The following is a 16,192-nucleotide window of genomic DNA, read 5'->3' as shown; positions in this document are numbered from 1 at the left end:
ACGCTCTCCAGCAAGTGATCGTCCTCGAATCACTCCGCATCTCCGCAATCATCTCCCTTCGAACGCACGGTAACTGCATGCATGGCTCGCAAACTGAGTCACCAGAGGGTCACCTATGGTTGGTCCTGTCCCTATCCTCTCGTCTTCTTCCTCCCTCTAACACCCCCCAGTCCTCCCTCTGCCTGATGCCCCCGGTGGGCACCGGCTGGGCGTCAATGGCCTGACCGTCGACCCTCAAAACTCCATCCTGTAAGTCCTATCTCACTCTCCCTGCCCGCGCTCCAACACGTGGGTTACACAGCGTCTGACCCAAAGGAACTCCCAGGTATTCCGCTGGTCGCGACGGTGTCATCTGTTCCTGGGACCTCGACCTGCCCCTGTCCTCCTCCGCCACCTCCCCCCTCTCGTCTCCCGGCTCTAGCGCGACCCGGTTCAGAACTCAGGTTCAGGCTCATAGCCACTGGATCAATGATATTGTCTTGACACAGGGCAACTCCGCCCTCGTCTCCGCCTCGTCCGACACCACCGTGCGACTGTGGCGACCGCACTCCGAATCCACCGAGGTGCCTGAGAGCATCGGCAAGCATTCCGATTATGTCAAGGCGCTGGCTAGTCCCGGCAGCCAGGCGACGTGGGTGGCGTCGGGTGGTCTGGACCATAAGCTCTACCTCTGGGATCTCAATGGGGGCGGGGAGATCCTCAACATCGATGCCGGCGGGGAAGATGCCACCGAGAAAGGCTCCGTCTACGCCCTCGGGGCTGTCTCTTCTGTGCTCGCCAGTGGCGGGCCAGAAAATGTGGTACGGGTATGGGATCCCAAGTCGGGCAAGCTGGTCACCAAGTTCGTTGGCCATACGGATAACGTGCGCGACATCCTCATCAACGAGGCTGGGGATACGATCATGACGGCCTCGTCCGATCAGACTATTAAGATCTGGTCACTGACGGCTGGCCGGTGCATGAACACTCTCACCATGCACAACGACAGCGTCTGGTCGCTCTATTCAGAGCACCCCGATCTTGCGGTTTTCTACTCCAGCGATCGTTCTGGTCTGGTGGCCAAGACCGATGTACGAGGCTCTCCGGATGTCGAGCACGGGACGTGTGTTGCTGCGCTGCAGGAACATGAGGGTGTCGTCAAAGTAGTGGCCACCGGGGACTACATCTGGACCGCTACCCCGAGATCGAGCATTAATCGTTGGGCCAACGTCGATACCACCCTCGAGATTGACGCGCCGCCTGACCCAGCACGAACGATTGACTCGGCCGCCGCTGCACCAGTAGACAAGCCCGATAAAGCCGCACCCAAGAAAATTCCTTTTGACGCGGCCCTACAATTATCAGCGACGTCGGCACTACTAGGCAGCACCTCGCCTGGGAGTGGGCAATCCTCAGATTCAGGCTTGGAGGAAGGGTTGGGTCTGACGATTCCTGTCCACTCACTTCCACAAGAGACTATCGAGGGACAGCATGGGCTGATCAAATGTTTGATGTTGAATGATCGGAAGCGCACTCTGACACAGGATTCGGCGGGAGAGGTGGTGCTATGGGATCTACTGAAATGCGTTCCGTTGCAAACATTTGGTAAGAAGCATATTGACGACGTCGCCTCCGAGATAAACACCACCGAAAGCATCGCCCACTGGTGCACGGTGGATATCCGCACAGGAAGGCTGTCGGTCATTCTGGAGCCCAATCGCTGCTTCGATGCCGAGGTGTATGCCGACGACGCCGACTTGCCTCCGTCTGATATATCGCAGTTCCGGGAAGATCAAAGAAGTATGTTCGCTGATTTCCCCCGTCATATCAAGTACTGACAAAGGCCAGTCAACCTTGGCAAATGGGTCTTGCGCTGGCTGTTTGCTCCGTTGGTGGATGAAGAAATCGAACGTGACAGTGAATTCCGTCAATCCGCTGTGGCCAGGGCAGAAGAATATGCCCGGCTCAATCCGCTCAGTACCTCGGCACCTAGCGATGATATTCCTCGCAGCGCCGGCATCCCGATCACTCACGATCCTTCAATGCCGACTCTGATGAGCCAGGCGACAACCTTGCGCTCGGGCTCGGACTTCCCGGGCAGCCCTAATACGGGAATTGGCATTCACATTGGGACACCCTCGATAAACTACCTCAGCACTTCAGCTCAGAGCGCCTCCTCCCCGTTTCCCATGTTGGATGCAGAAACACCAGAACATCCACACACCGATGCTCCCCAATCTTCCTATCCTGACAAGAACGGCGACTACTTTTCATTGAAACCCCCTGCTGATGCCGACAAGACTCCTAACCCCATGTCCCCCTCCGACGTGGCATCACCGGGCGTACCCCAGTCGCCAGCTGAGCCTGACAAGGAAGAACGCAAGAAGGGCTCTCTGTTTGGGAAGAAGTTCTTCCCCAAGAAGCTGGGCCGCACTTCCACAGACACGAAGCCTCCGCTCCTAGAGGAGAAGCCAGAAGAGACGGAAGTCTCTTCGGTCAAGGAAGAAAAGATCTACGAACCCAATCTTAGTGGTGTGGTTGATCGCATTCGCCACGAGTACGAGGAATTCCTCTCTGCCCATCCAGACCGGGACCTGGAGTCGGCCATCACGCCCAGTCCCGTAAATGAAACACCGCGACTCGATATTCCTTCGCGGACTGCCGTCTTCATTCAGGAGGAAACGGGCGATACCGCCGTGGCGGCGGATCTCTACCGAGGCAGTGTGGGCAGTATCGAGGAAGATATTGCACGCTTGCAGAAGTCGATTCCTCACTGGCTTGGTGAGCTTCTTCTGAAGGTATGTGGTCGCACCTCGCACTTGGGGTGTTTCTGTGATTTCTGACTTGTGTGCGTAGAACCAAATCCCCTTCAAGGAACAGGTTAAGATCGCTTTTGTTTTGAAGCCGTACGACGATCTTCTACCACCGATTGCCAAGGCTGAGCCGTAAGTTCCAAGCCGAAGTGATGAATTACTGCAACGCTGAACACTAACGACGCTTTTGTTTACTGCCAGGCCCACTCCCAATGGCACTCAGAGTCCCAGTGCGAACGGAAATACCAACAACAATAATCGACTGAACGCCAACCGCATGCTTCGAACCAAAAAGGTGCTGGCTTATGTGGCCGAGCGCATCGATCCTGCCGATCCCGACGAGCCTGAGGAATCGAAGATGCCTCCGGAAGAATACCTCGAGCTGTATTGCCAGAAGCAGGTTAGAACGACTTGTCCCCTCCCCTTGACGATCCTTGTTGCTAATTTGGCCACCAGTTGTGCTCCCCCAACATGACTCTAGCAACCATCCGCACTCACCTCTGGCGCAGCTCAGGAGATATGATTCTCTACTACAAGGCGAACGGCAAGAAGGAGATCAAACCACCCAAGTCCTTGCTCGGCGTCGATGACACCCACCTTACCGTCAATGGTGCGGGCACGGTCAATGGCGAAAGCAATGCACCCCCTGGCAGTATCCATTCGACGACCAACTCCGCGTCCGTTGAGGAGTCGACCGCTACTTAAGTCACTCGTGATACCGTTTACAAGTTTTTGCTCTTGGGGGGTCTGGATTTCTTTTTCTCTGACAATGATTCGTATTTGTGTTCTGGGTCACCAGCTGAGCTGTGCCTGCGATTCTGTTTCTATCTAGCGGTCATATGGCACCGGTACATATGGGGATGATGTCTGATATGTCTTTCGCTTTTCCTTTCGCTGTGATTGTTTTGAGCCTACGGTTTTGTGCTGTCTTGGGGTGCATTCTGTACGTAGACTCCAAGATACCACATGTTACTCTCTCTCTCTCTTCCCTTTACTCTTTGAGAGCTCGTCCTTATTTCTGCAGTATACCCGCTACTCCGCTCCCGTGCGTGGCCCAAAAATAGTACCCAGCAACCGAGTCCTCGGATTGGTCGGTGCCTGCAGGGTGTATAGATCCAGCGGTGTATCCTCCGACTACCGACCCAAAGTGTATACAAGCGTGAAAGCACCTCCTTGTCTCACCAGGTCTGAAATACATTCCCCCCTAACCCTACCATACGAGCCTCTCCCACCGAATCACTCGACACCAGGCCCAGCCCCGTCGTGTGAATGGGCGATTGCAGTGTCGGGCGTGTTACACAAGCATGCACCCTTCTGTTTCCGGCGTTCGAGGCTGCAGATGCTGCGGATTGCCTGCTTCCACGTTATCTTCTCCATTCAGCGACCTCTGGTTTGCGCCATGTCGGCCGTCAGATCGCGCTGCCCGAAGATATAAGATGGCCTGCTGCGGCCGATGCAGGTTCCCGTCTCTTCCTATGCCAATAATCTACTCCTGGCTTCTACCATTTGATAAGCATCCCCGCCATGATATGGGATTTCTACGAGGGAAAGACCCTGTTCATCACTGGGGGCACCGGTTTCCTTGGCACGGCTGTGCTCTGTCGGCTCTTGGGTTGCTCGTCCCCGAAACGGGTGTACTTACTCTGTCGCGGAGGCTCTGAGTAAGTACTAGTTGAGAAGTTCCTTGAATCCAGACCCAAAGGTTAACTAGACATCCCACCTTCAGAAAGGCACGGGCAAAATGGTCGACCATGCTCTCCGCCTCGCAGGTCACAGCGCTCCTCCAAAACTCGAGCGTCACGATCCTCGACGGCGAACTAGGCGACACAGCAACAATGAGTCTCTCCGAGGAGACGCTCCAGCTCCTGAAAAGCACAGTGCACATCGTCATCCACGCAGCCAGCGCTGTGAACCTTGGATCCTCCCTACGAGAAATGTCCTACACAGACATGGCGCCCAGCCTATGTCTGATCCGCTACGCGCTCAAATTCCCCAATCTCGAGCGCTTCGTGTTCGTATCGACAGCGTACGCAAATGCCCATCTCCGCAAATCAAGCACCTCGTCTGATGTCCCCGTCGAGGAAAAGATATACCCCCTCGACGGTGAGAAAGAGGACTACTACGCCAGTGCCGTGCAAGCGTGGAAACAGGTGCAGCGAACGGGTTCGTCAGAGGAATACGAAGCGCACGATTTCCCCTGGCCCTACGGGTACGGGAAACATCTCAGCGAGAGACTTCTTCTGCACCAGGCGTCGGAGCGGGACGCACTGGACAAGCTATTGATCATCCGGCCTTCGCTCATCGGCCCAGCCGAGGAGTTTCCGGTCCCCGGCTTTGCGAGTCCGCACTCAATGTCCTCGACAAGACTGGCGGCCGCGTACATGCTGCACCCGGGCCGGAGGATCACGCTCGCGACGCGGTGCAAGGATCCGCACACGGAATCTACGATTGACGAAGTCCCCGTCGATGTCGTCGTGGATCGTCTGCTTGTGCATACTGCCCTCGGCACGGCGGGGTGCGTGCACGCCGTCAGCGGAGAAAAGGGTCGGCAGAGTGTCGAGGACTGGTGGCGAGCCCTGAATAAAGAGAGACGGCTGCCGTGGAGCTTGAAGTTGGTGTGGGACTCGGAGGACTGGCATTCGCCCGGTCTGCATCGCTCGGAGAGGATCTCCAAGATAGTCGGTGCGTCGTACGCGTTTTCGGAGGAGAAAACTGTACAAGCGGTTCGGAAACTGGGTGGTGGGGTTGATGAAAAGGAAAAGATGCGTCTGGTTTTGTTCAGGGATCCTTCTTCCGGGCCCTTTTCTTTGGCGTCGAGACGGGGCATATCTATCCTGTTGCACTGCAGATGGCGAGGAAGAAAAACTGGCCGGCTTGTTCGGTGAGGCTGCTGTGTCGGAAGGGGAAGACAGCTGCGACGTAGTTGGCTATTCTTCGCGGGCACGTACACGTACGGGTAGTCTTGAGGGATACTGCCTTTCTTTCTCTCGACCGGGCGAGTTGAGTGCGCAGGAAACGCTTATTCCTTCCGACTTTTGTCTCTGCCTCGATTATATTCTTCTCATATCTTTACTTCTGTTCTATGTTGAATACAAACGTTCACTGGCTGCATTCCCACCTTTCATCTACATATCGAGCTTTTCCTTCTGCCCAATCTTTTCTAACAATGCCACGTACGACTTCTCATCGTCTAATCCCCAGTCTCTGCCCCATTCGTCGTACTCGATAAATCCCTCTGTTTCTTCAAAATGCATGTCCATGCATTCTAGAACCACGTATGGGGATCCAACGCTCACTCCGTCATGAAACCCCTGCATCCGTTCGTCCACCAGCCACAGAGGGATTTCTGTCTCGTACTCGAACGGAGGGCCCTTTCGGAGCCAGATATCATATCCCATTCGGAAATGACGCAGATAAGGCAATTTTTCCCGGAATGAATCGAAGTAGTCGTTCCAGCGACGCGCGTACCGGTAGCCCCAAATGCTGGAAGGGTCATTGTCGCGGCGGAACCACTCATGGTTTTCGAGGTTGCAACGGGCCTTGTTCTGGTTGGAGACTGCTATTTCATATATCAAAGGACAGTCGTCAAGATAGATCTCGGTCAAGGTGGACGCGTGCGAGAGGATCCAGTCAAGCTGCTTGTCATGGAAGAAGGTATACTTGTTGAGCGAGAGGGTCTTGAGATGCGGAAAGTAGATATCCTTGAGATCTAGTTTAGGGAAGAATCCAAAATACATATCACTGCAGAGCGTGAGGTGGCGGAGGGTGGACGTGGTAGGCGCAAGCCAGGTTGAGGGAAGTTCGGTAAAGAATGTATGCGGCTCCGGCATCTATTGTTCTTAGACAGCTAAGGTGAGAAAAACGAGAATAAGGATGCAGACGATATTTATAATGGGACACAAACCCAGAAGTTGTTGTCCAGCGCATGCGGGTCAAAATCGCTGACGACTTTGAGACGGAGGGCGTGTAGGTTCTTTAGGACTTTTGTGATATTGGTCCGGACCACAGAGTCGTCCGGATTTACCATTGGCATATTGTGAATATTCAAGCTCTGCGGAAGCACGGAGAATGATACCAGTGCGGCAAAAACCAGCTTGATGACACTCTCAACGAATGGAATGCGCTGCAATCCAAAGCCCGGGAACTCATCAAGGCGCAAGACTACCTTGCGTAGGGATGGCAAGCCCTTTAAGCGGGCAATATGAGCTCTGAACCGGTCAGGGACCGCTTGCTGCGGATCCGGATGTTCCTGGTCTCCACCGTTAATGAACCTGTAGTTGAGCTCGGCTGCACAAAGAAACACATTGCTCACATAATTCGAGGTGTGTATATAGATCGTGAGTATGTTTCGTAGCAATAGATCCTGAGCTAATATACTTCCGAAAGACTCTAAGCCCGCGTCGCCAGGAAAAAGATGAACCGCTTTGAATAGTTCATTGGTCGCTGATCGTGAGATGGATCGACATGTTTGCCTAAGATTTCTTGAGGTGTTCCGATCTAGAAAGAGAAAAACAAAGCCTAACAATTCGGGAGGAAGAGCTGTAAGAGAATACATTTTTCGGGTATATAAACCGGCAAATCGAGTGCAGACAAAAGAAGCCAAGGAATAATCTCAGACATCTGACGCGGGGGGAGGACTTCATCGACAGGCACCCGGAACGGAACAAATATTGTGCCGTTTGCGCATACTATAAGAACTGCCCAGTGGAGGTGCTCCGTCTAGAGTAGATGGCGTGGCAAATGGCAAATAGAAAGGGTGGACAAGTAATAGAAGAAATAGACTAGATAGACACATTTGGTAGAGCTATGGGGAATTCAGTGCAAGAAGAGGCGTGGTTTATTGATAATATGCAAAGTCTATAAATCAGAGGTTGGGACATATGATCATTTGAAAGACCTTCAAGGCAAACAGGTTCCTCAATCCTTGGGATGCGTCATATTCATTTAGACGGTGAACGAGCCCTGTTCTCGAATATCCCTGCTCGAGCTGCCCACGTACACTTTGAAAGTGCCGTTGGGCACCACCCAGGACTTCTGGTTCACGTCCCAGTAGGCGACGTCGCGACGACTAAGCTCAAAGGTGGCATTTCCCTGCTGGCCAGGAGCGAGCGGCAACTTTTGGAATCCTCTTAGCTGCTTGGGAGGCGTCGAGGGCGCGCTACTGGGGAGCCCGATATAGAGCTGGGCAACTTCGGCGCCGGCAACACGGCCGCTGTTTGTAACGTTCACGGAAATGGAGCCGATGCTAAGGAAGCTTTCCTGGTGACCTCCAGGAACAATTGGGCCCGAAATGACGCCGGTTGTGGTGTTGACTTGGATCTTGAGCTGGGAGTAAGTGAAGTTGGTGTATGCTAGAATTTTTGTGAACATTAGTATCTTGTTCCTTTCTTATTTTCCCCCTCTCGTTCTGAGATGGGGTTTAGAAGCAACCCTCCTCCCACAAAAAAATAAAGGAGAAACACTTACTCAACCCGTAGCCGAATTCGTAACGAGGAGTGATGTAGTTTTCATCAAAGTGGCGGTAGTCAATGAAGAGACCCTCGGTAAAGTTGTCTTCCAGAGATGTCGTCCAGTTGGTACCGTAGTCACTAAACTGCTTGGCTATAGAATAAGGCAGCTTGCCGCTCGGGGAGGTAGAACCGTACAAGACATCGACGAGCGCGTTACCGCTCTCCTGGCCGGGAATACCGGGCCAGACGATGGCTTTGACGTTGGGTTGCGCCAGAATGGTCTCCAGAATGACGGGGCCAACGCTGTGGCAGACAACGATGACGTTTTTGTTTACTCCCGCCACAGCCTGGACGAGTTGGTTGCCATTGTGCCAGGGATCGAGGTTGTTGCGGTCACCGGCGTTGCCTTCCACGGTGATGTAGCTGTTTAGCAGCCGGATTAGAGCAGAAAACTACACGTCGACAATGTTCAGCCATTAAACTTACCCTTCACCAGAGTCCGAGTTGATAAAGACAATGGCGGTATCAGCCGCAGCCGCAGCCGAAGCAGCGGGGGTAGCGTCGTCGGTAGTGCTGGTAACGATAGTGGTGCCATCAGCCGCAGCCTGAGACTTTATAGCATCGAGAGGGCCGACAAGATACTAAGTTCGTTAGCTGAGGATCTCGCCACTCTTTCCGGATTGGGGACCACCCACCGGGAACTCCGCAGTACCACTGCCCCATCCCATGGCTAGAGTGCCAGTGTCACAGCCACGGTCACTGCAAGCATTGGGCCCGGCAGGGTTGACAATGGCGTCTGATCCTATAATCGCTAGACTCTTGGGCTTACTCAGAGGCAGAACATTATCGTCGTTCTTCAGCAAAACAATAGAATCGCGGGCCACCGCTCTCGCGACGTTCTTATGATCGGCCGTCACGTCCACATTGGCCTGGCTACCATTCCAGGAGCTGAATGCAACCGGGGGATAATTCTGATCCTGACCAATCAAGTACCACGAGGCAAGGATGCGCGTCGCCATGTCATCAAGCCGGGACTCGAGTACTTCTCCTTGAGCGATAGCATTTACGAGATTGGGGCCCCAGAAGACGCTACCAGGAGGGGCGTTGAAATCACTGCCGGGCATAGTCATGTCCAGGCCGGAATTGGCGCTGTTGGCCGTGGAGTGTTGCGCATTCCAATCGCTCATGATGTAGCCGCGGAACCCTAGCTCGGTTTTCATGATGCCGTTGAGCAGACTATCACTCTCACAGGCCCACTGCTCGTTGAACTTGTTGTAAGAGCACATGACCGAAGCTACGTTGGCTTTGACGGCGTTCACGAAGGGCCAGAGGTAGAGCTCGTGCAGAGTGCGGTCGTCAATATTTGAACTGATAGCGTAGCGATTGTACTCTTGCTCATTGCCGATGATGTGCTGGGTGGGAAAATGATCAGCTTGTTGGGCCAACCAATTCAAGGAAAACGATCAGCGGACCTTAGCGCAGGCTTGAACGCCGGAGCTTTGCATGCCCTGAATGGACTCCTCCATGGCCACACCACTGAGATAGGGGTCGTTCGAGAAACCCTCCCAGATCCGTCCGCCGTCGGGGAGCTTGCCTAGAGGCCCCGCAACGGGACCGAGTTGCACGTTGACACCGAGACCCTTGGCTTCGGCACCCATGGCGACACCGCGGGCGTGGATAAGAGCTCGATCCCATGTCGCACCGGCGTTGATGCCTGCGGGGAAGGCAGTCACCGGGTGGGTGAGACGAATTCCCAAAGGCGAGTCTTGCAAACACAGAGAGGGATAGTCGATGGAGCTTGGCTGAAAGGTATTGCCGACACATGGGCCGTGCATCCATTCCACTCCCGTGACGATGCCGACTTTTTCAGTCTGGTTCAGCTTGCCGAGGGCTGCCCTAGCCTTGTCGTAGGCGGCATCCCATTCGGATCCGCCCAAGCCAGATGCATGGGCAGTCACGACAGCTGCCAGTAGGATCAGAAAAGTTTGCTGCATGACGAGGGTCGCGTTGAATGCTCACCAATTCAGGCGTGGGGGACCCTCATTATATGGACATTCCAGGGCAGGGGGTTCCCCCTGGCCAGGTTGTTCTATTCCTTTAATTCCCCGTTGTGGATGAAGCATGGGCAACTTGGCTCTGGAATGAAGTCGAAGGTCCCATAACAAGGGTACAGCGGGCTAGACCGGCCATTTTAACATTAATGTCTGTGCACTAGCCGACAATTTCACCCGACGCCCACCAGAAACATTTCACATATTTGTGGCCGCGTTTGGGGGTCAAGTTCCCGCCCACGGTGTACGCTGGTAGATAGTGTCAAGAAAATGAATCTATGTGCATGATAGTAGTTTGGATGAGTGGAGGGAGTATAGACTTTCGATAATGCTCGATCCAATTAGGGTTGATGGTGTACCACGGTAGGGTTCAAATTCTGAACGTGGGGCAGAACTACAGATATATATTAGCAAGGGTCAAGGCTATTATTCCCCATGAGCCCAACTTATGTTAACTTGAATGAATCGAGGCCTGTTCTAGTTAAACTTGTTTTTTCGGCAAATTATTATTAGACTAATAGCTTCGCGGGGTATGAACGTTCTTGGTCAGACCTTAAAACTGAAGATGACCAAGGATTACTACGTGATGGGCCAGTTCTCCAAGTTCGTGCCGCGAGGCGCCATTGCACTCTCTACTTCGGCCAGCTTCGATATCGAAGTCGAGCAGAAAATCGCGACGGCCGTGTTCTTGAAACCCGACCACTCGAGGACGGTAATCATCTATAACGGCTTCCCGCAGCATGGAAACGATACCGTTGACTTTACCAGTGGGGAGTCCTGGACTGGCCAAGTCTACCGAGAGTCTATGATGACCTGGGTTTTGCCACTTGTGAAGGGTTAATGGGACTGGGTTCTGATAACATGCCCCATGAGGAAGATTACACAGAATGCTAGTTTGATGGTGGGAGCGAGGTAGGTCTATATTGGAAGCAAAATTGTGTCTTGGCTAGATCACGGCAACTGGTCAACCCAACCTGAACCATCTGTACGTATCTATAGTTCTAAATATAAGAGCAAGAACCAAGTCTATTGAAATTGATCACCGGGAACCCATTCAACCAACTATTTCATCCGAAGCGAGAGAATCTCGGTATGTCACGAGGCGGTGAATATCGCAATCGAAACCCTCTGTCAGCGGCCTCTGCTTATAAAGTGAGATGTTTGGTAAGGAGAGGCATGAGATAGTCCCTTTTTTCGAGCGGCACCCCCTCCTTTCGCAAGATGGCATAGGCCGTGCTCAGATGGAAGAAGATGTTGGGGATGCAAACCCCGTGCGCCAGCGCGGAACCGGTCATTTCTTTTTCGATTGAAAACACGGCAGTCATTTCAGATTGCTCGCCACGCTTATTGACTTCATCCTTGTCGGCCTCGTCGAGGGCTTTCAACACCTGGTCGATGCGTTGATACATTTCGGCGAACGAAGAGAGGTCGTCCTCATAGTTGATTTTCTCGCGACCGGTCAGCCTTGCCACTATGATCTCTGACAATACAGTCACGATGTGGACTTGGAAGGTCAAGGGCTTCATGTCGTCGGCCAGTCGGGCGGCGAGCAAGGCGTTGGCATTGGGGTGCTTCTCGCCTATGTGGAGAATATTGGCTAGGGATTCCAAGGCGCCTTTGGCCGTGAGAATGGTTACATCGTAAGTTGAAAAGGCCATGCTGGTGTATTCTGGATGGGAAAAGAACAGAGTTGCTTCTTGTTGTTCGTTTGTCTCACTTGGCCCCTTTAAGTAGTTCGATTATTATTGGTGATTACAAATATTCATGCCCCGCACAGGTGTCCTCTCCTTTGCCACCGCAAGTCTAGTTAAAACTAGCAAAGAGTGCCCTAAGTTGATTAAAGTCATGTCAGTCAATCCTAAGTTGATCGAGTATCACTATGACTTGGGCGGCCTTGAACGGCAGATCACCACCAAGAGTCCTGAGGCCCAGATCTGGTTCAACCGTGGGTTGACATGGTCCTATGCCTTCAACCACCAGGAGGCGGTGACCTGCTTTGAGAGAGCCATTGCGCTTGATGGCACCTGTGCCATGGCCCATTGGGGTCTGGCATATGCCCTCGGTCCGAACTATAATCAGTCGTGGGAGTTCTTCGGCGAAAAACTCGAAGACGTGGTCAGCCGCACCTATAAAGCCTCGCGCAAGGCACAGGCTCTCGCCAGTAGTGTGACACCCGTCGAGCAGGTGCTCATCACCGCAATGCAGGCTCGCTACCAGAGCGAACAACCTGCTAGTATGGAACAGTATGCGTCGCAGAATCGCGCCTACGCTGAAGCAATGGAAGCCGTGTATCATGTCTTCGGCGATGATCTCGACGTGGCAACCCTGTATGCAGATGCCCTGGTCAACTTGACCCCCTGGAAGCTCTGGAATCTGGAAACCGGGGAGCCCAACCCGGGAACGCGGACGCTTGATGCCAAAGCTGTGCTGGAGAAGGCACTCGCCCAGAAGGATGCCTATCAGCACCCGGGTCTGCTGCACGTATACATTCACTTGATCGAAATGTCGCCGACACCGGAACTGGGCCTGCAAGCAGCCGACCAGCTGCGCGAGCTGGTCCCAGATAGTGGCCATGTACACCACATGCCCTCGCATCTAGACTTGTTGGTTGGTGACTACCGAGGCGCCATCCGGGCCAACCAGCATGCCACTCGCGCAGACGAGAAGTTCCTGGCATACAATGGCCCGGCAAATTTCTATACGGTTTATCGTATGCACAACTATCACACGCTCATATATGCTGCGATGTTTGCGGGCCAGAAACAGGTTGCTTTAAGCGCGGCAGACCGGCTGCAGGCGACCCTCCCAGAAGAGCTACTCGCCCCGATGGCAGACTGGCTCGAGATATTCATGAGCGTGCGGTCGCATGTCATGGTACGGTTCGGCATGTGGGACGAAATCATTGAAAGGCCGCTGCCTGATGACCCAGAACTGTACTGTGTCACGACTGCAACCGCCCACTATGCCAAGGGTGTCGCTTACGCCGCAATGGGGAATGTCGAGGCTGCGGAAAAGGAGCGTGAGAATTATAAAGAAGCACTCTCGCGTGTTCCTGAGACACGCCTGGATTTTCCTAACAAGTGTGTCGACCTCCTAGCCGTGGGGACGGCCATGCTGGACGGCGAGGTGGAGTACCGAAAAGGGAACCACGAGCAGGCGTTCGAGCACCTGCGCCACTCGATCGAACTGGACGACGGGCTCGGATACAGTGAACCTTGGAGCTGGATGCAGCCTGCCCGTCATCCGTATGCGGCACTCCTGCTGGAACAGGGCCGTGTCCAAGAGGCAGCAGATGTATACCGAGCGGATCTGGGCCTGGACGGCTCCTTGATTCGGGCACGTCAGCATCCGAACAATGTTTGGGCACTGCAAGGATACCATGAGTGCTTACTGCGTCTGGAACGCACAGCTGAGGCTCGGGTAATTGAGCCTCAGTTGAAGGTGGCTCTTGCCATCGCCGATGTCCCAGTGCAGTCATCGTGCTTTTGCCGGAATGACACCTCGCAGGCTCCCGAAGCTGTGAAGGAGCTATTCAGCCAAAGCTCTTTGTGCTGTCAGACCGGAAAGGAGTAAATTGTAGAAATCATAGTAGAATATACAGCTTGAGGCAGGCACTATCTGTGATATTCCAAGATTATCTAGGTACAATTCCGTGCTATTTGAAAGATATATCGCTTATGTTTATGTTGCTTTGAGGTTCAATGCCACTTTTAATATAGTACTCACGACCTCGCTTTTCTCCCCGCTCTCCACTGTTAGCTTCCCTCAGAACCAGGTCAATGCAGGCATGAAAAGTGGCCAGCCGCAGTCGGCTAATCCCAATGGGGAAACCGCGATCCCCCACGCATGTCGAAGCAAATGGTTCTTCTTAAGGGCCTGTTCGTCGGTTTTCAGTTGCTGCCCATATTTGATTTCTTTTATTAAAGCACCATGGGTTCAATGGCCAAATCCCCTTATCCTCCGGGCATCCACGTCCCCAGCCTGACATGGTTCACGTCGGACGGCACTCAATCTGTCGATTGGGACCTGCAAGAACGGCACATTGAATTTCTTGTCCGCAGTGGTGTGCATGGAATTGTCATTGCAGGCACCAATGGCGAAGCAGCCACTTTGATCCCGGAAGAGAAATCGAGATTGGTGCGCCTTACTCGGACCACGGCGCAGAAGCTCGGTCGACCCGACCTGCCCATTACATGTGGTACATTCGGAGGATGCACGCAAGCCATTATCCAAGACACAAAGCTGTCGGCTGAATCCGGCGCGGACTTTGCTCTAGTGCTGGTGCCCTCATTCTTCCATTTCGCGTTGGATAGCGGCGCGATTATCGGCTTCTTTCAGGAGGTTGCTACAGCATCGCCGATTCCTCTCATCATCTATAACTTCCCCGGAGTCGCGGCTGGGCTTAATGTCAATTCAGAAATGTTGGAGACGCTAGGCGAGCATCCCAATATCGCGGCTGTGAAGCTGACGTGTGGGTCCATTGCGTCCGTTGCAAGAACAGCGGCCAAGTTTGGACGAGCGCTAAATGGGAATCCTGACTTTGTGGCCCTGGCTGGTCAAAGTGAGTGGTTAGTGCCGTGTCTGAGCGTTGGTGGTGCCGGATGCATTACAGGTGTTGGAAATTTATACCCCAAGGTTTGGAGTCGCCTTCCTAAGCAGTAATCCAGATTGCTGACTTTTTCATATACAGGCCTGCGTTGAATTATACAATCTGTACACTTCCGGTCAGACCACCAAGGCAGAGCAACTACAGCTTCAGGTGGCCGTTTCCGAGTGGGGGTTTGGGAAAGAAGGCATCAGTGGGACCAAATGGGTTGTTGCAAAGTGCCTTGGCTACCCAGAAGAGAGCGCTTGGTGCCGAAGACCCTATCCAAAGTTTTTGAACGAGGAAAAACGTGCCTGGGTTGCCAAGCACGTGAAGGCGCTTGAGAAAGCAGAAGGCGAGCTTTGAAAGTGAATGGGGATCTATGTTTATAGAATATAACTGGATATTTCACACAATGGCAAAAGCCCGATTGAAGGTCTCGTGCATCACTTCTCTGATATCCATACGTTGCTGGTTCTCATCTTGTCGACGAATGACTTCTTGAAGAACATCAGCCGTAATACCAGCATTGGAAGCAACATTTCCCATCTCTTTAATACATGATATTACCCACACGCGCTCGTCATGATCTTCGGTTTCAACGCCCAACATCATCAATGGCCATAACATGTTCACGGGCAACGACGACACAGATCCAGTGGAATGGCTTGGTGTATTTATTGTTGGAAACTCATGGGAAGACGGTGTGCAGGGGCTTTCAAGAATAAGCCGTGTTACTTTGCGAATTTCATCCATAGCGTTGAGAACATCTGTTGTGCGTGGTAAAGCTAGCGTGTAGAGTTTAGCGTCATCATGAGACATTAAATTGGGGTCAGGCTCACTTTTGTAGGCAACACGATGCAGATGAATAAAGCTGGTAAAAAAATTTGTATGTGCTAGCCTCATCATCCTCGTAGTGCTCTCTGCTAGTCGTGGAGAAAGAAGAGGCCCCAGCCGGCCGGCAACAGCATGATCCATCATGGGCGGGCGTTGCTGCCAGAGAGCTTTGATATCGTGGCTGATCTTAGCCGCAATTAACATTACTTCTGTTTCGTCTTCAACTGTACCCCGGTGCCGATGCCAGAGATCGATCTTCGAGATCCGTCCCATAAAAAGCTGGACCTTTTGAAAGAAAAGGAAGGCTGGTCGCATGATGAAATCCTCGAGGGCTGCTTCTGCGTCATCATCATCAAGGGCGGAATCAATTTCTTCAATTGAGCTGTCTGGGGACTGGAGACCCGTGTTGATTCCGCCATCATCTTCGTTAAGGAAAAGCCCCTCTCCTCCAACACCCGCGGCCCGGGCGTCTAGTAG

General features: G+C 53.1%; 7 protein-coding genes across 7 annotated transcripts; 5 read left to right on the top strand and 2 right to left on the bottom strand.

The window, feature by feature from the left end:
• Positions 1-81: 81 nt before the first annotated feature.
• PFLUO_LOCUS5168 (uncharacterized protein) lies at positions 82-3,497 on the top strand (the record flags this gene model as incomplete). Its single annotated transcript, XM_073782591.1, has 7 exons — positions 82-118; positions 171-249; positions 326-1,779; positions 1,828-2,777; positions 2,836-2,924; positions 2,994-3,192; positions 3,249-3,497. 7 exons carry the CDS (start codon positions 82-84, stop codon positions 3,495-3,497), a joined length of 3,057 nt encoding a protein of 1,018 aa, XP_073639230.1.
• Positions 3,498-4,543: 1,046 nt separating this feature from the next.
• PFLUO_LOCUS5167 (uncharacterized protein) lies at positions 4,544-5,715 on the top strand (the record flags this gene model as incomplete). The annotated part of the gene is given in 2 exon segments (XM_073782590.1): positions 4,544-5,563; positions 5,575-5,715. 2 exon segments carry the CDS (start codon positions 4,544-4,546, stop codon positions 5,713-5,715), a joined length of 1,161 nt encoding a protein of 386 aa, XP_073639229.1.
• Positions 5,716-5,917: 202 nt separating this feature from the next.
• PFLUO_LOCUS5166 (uncharacterized protein) lies at positions 5,918-10,236 on the bottom strand (the record flags this gene model as incomplete). Its single annotated transcript, XM_073782588.1, has 7 exons — positions 5,918-6,622; positions 6,697-7,063; positions 7,792-8,143; positions 8,259-8,665; positions 8,729-8,883; positions 8,938-9,654; positions 9,715-10,236. 7 exons carry the CDS (start codon positions 10,234-10,236, stop codon positions 5,918-5,920), a joined length of 3,225 nt encoding a protein of 1,074 aa, XP_073639228.1.
• Positions 10,237-10,825: 589 nt separating this feature from the next.
• PFLUO_LOCUS5165 (uncharacterized protein) lies at positions 10,826-11,134 on the top strand (the record flags this gene model as incomplete). Its single annotated transcript, XM_073782587.1, has 1 exon — positions 10,826-11,134. The coding sequence occupies one exon, from the start codon at positions 10,826-10,828 to the stop codon at positions 11,132-11,134; it is 309 nt and encodes a 102-aa protein (XP_073639227.1).
• A 304-nt stretch (positions 11,135-11,438) lies between these two features.
• Positions 11,439-11,951, bottom strand: PFLUO_LOCUS5164 (uncharacterized protein; the record flags this gene model as incomplete). The annotated part of the gene is made up of 1 exon (XM_073782586.1): positions 11,439-11,951. The coding sequence occupies one exon, from the start codon at positions 11,949-11,951 to the stop codon at positions 11,439-11,441; it is 513 nt and encodes a 170-aa protein (XP_073639226.1).
• Positions 11,952-12,138: 187 nt separating this feature from the next.
• Positions 12,139-13,866, top strand: PFLUO_LOCUS5163 (uncharacterized protein; the record flags this gene model as incomplete). Its single annotated transcript, XM_073782585.1, has 1 exon — positions 12,139-13,866. One exon carries the CDS (start codon positions 12,139-12,141, stop codon positions 13,864-13,866), a length of 1,728 nt encoding a protein of 575 aa, XP_073639225.1.
• A 357-nt stretch (positions 13,867-14,223) lies between these two features.
• PFLUO_LOCUS5162 (uncharacterized protein) lies at positions 14,224-15,244 on the top strand (the record flags this gene model as incomplete). Its single annotated transcript, XM_073782584.1, has 2 exons — positions 14,224-14,928; positions 14,984-15,244. 2 exons carry the CDS (start codon positions 14,224-14,226, stop codon positions 15,242-15,244), a joined length of 966 nt encoding a protein of 321 aa, XP_073639224.1.
• Positions 15,245-16,192: the final 948 nt, after the last annotated feature.

This window comes from Penicillium psychrofluorescens, assembly GCF_964197705.1.
Source record: "Penicillium psychrofluorescens genome assembly, chromosome: 3".
Taxonomy (NCBI): Eukaryota; Fungi; Ascomycota; class Eurotiomycetes; order Eurotiales; family Aspergillaceae; genus Penicillium; species Penicillium psychrofluorescens.
Note: the sequence above shows the minus strand (reverse complement) of the source record. Positions and strands in the feature narration are given on the sequence as shown.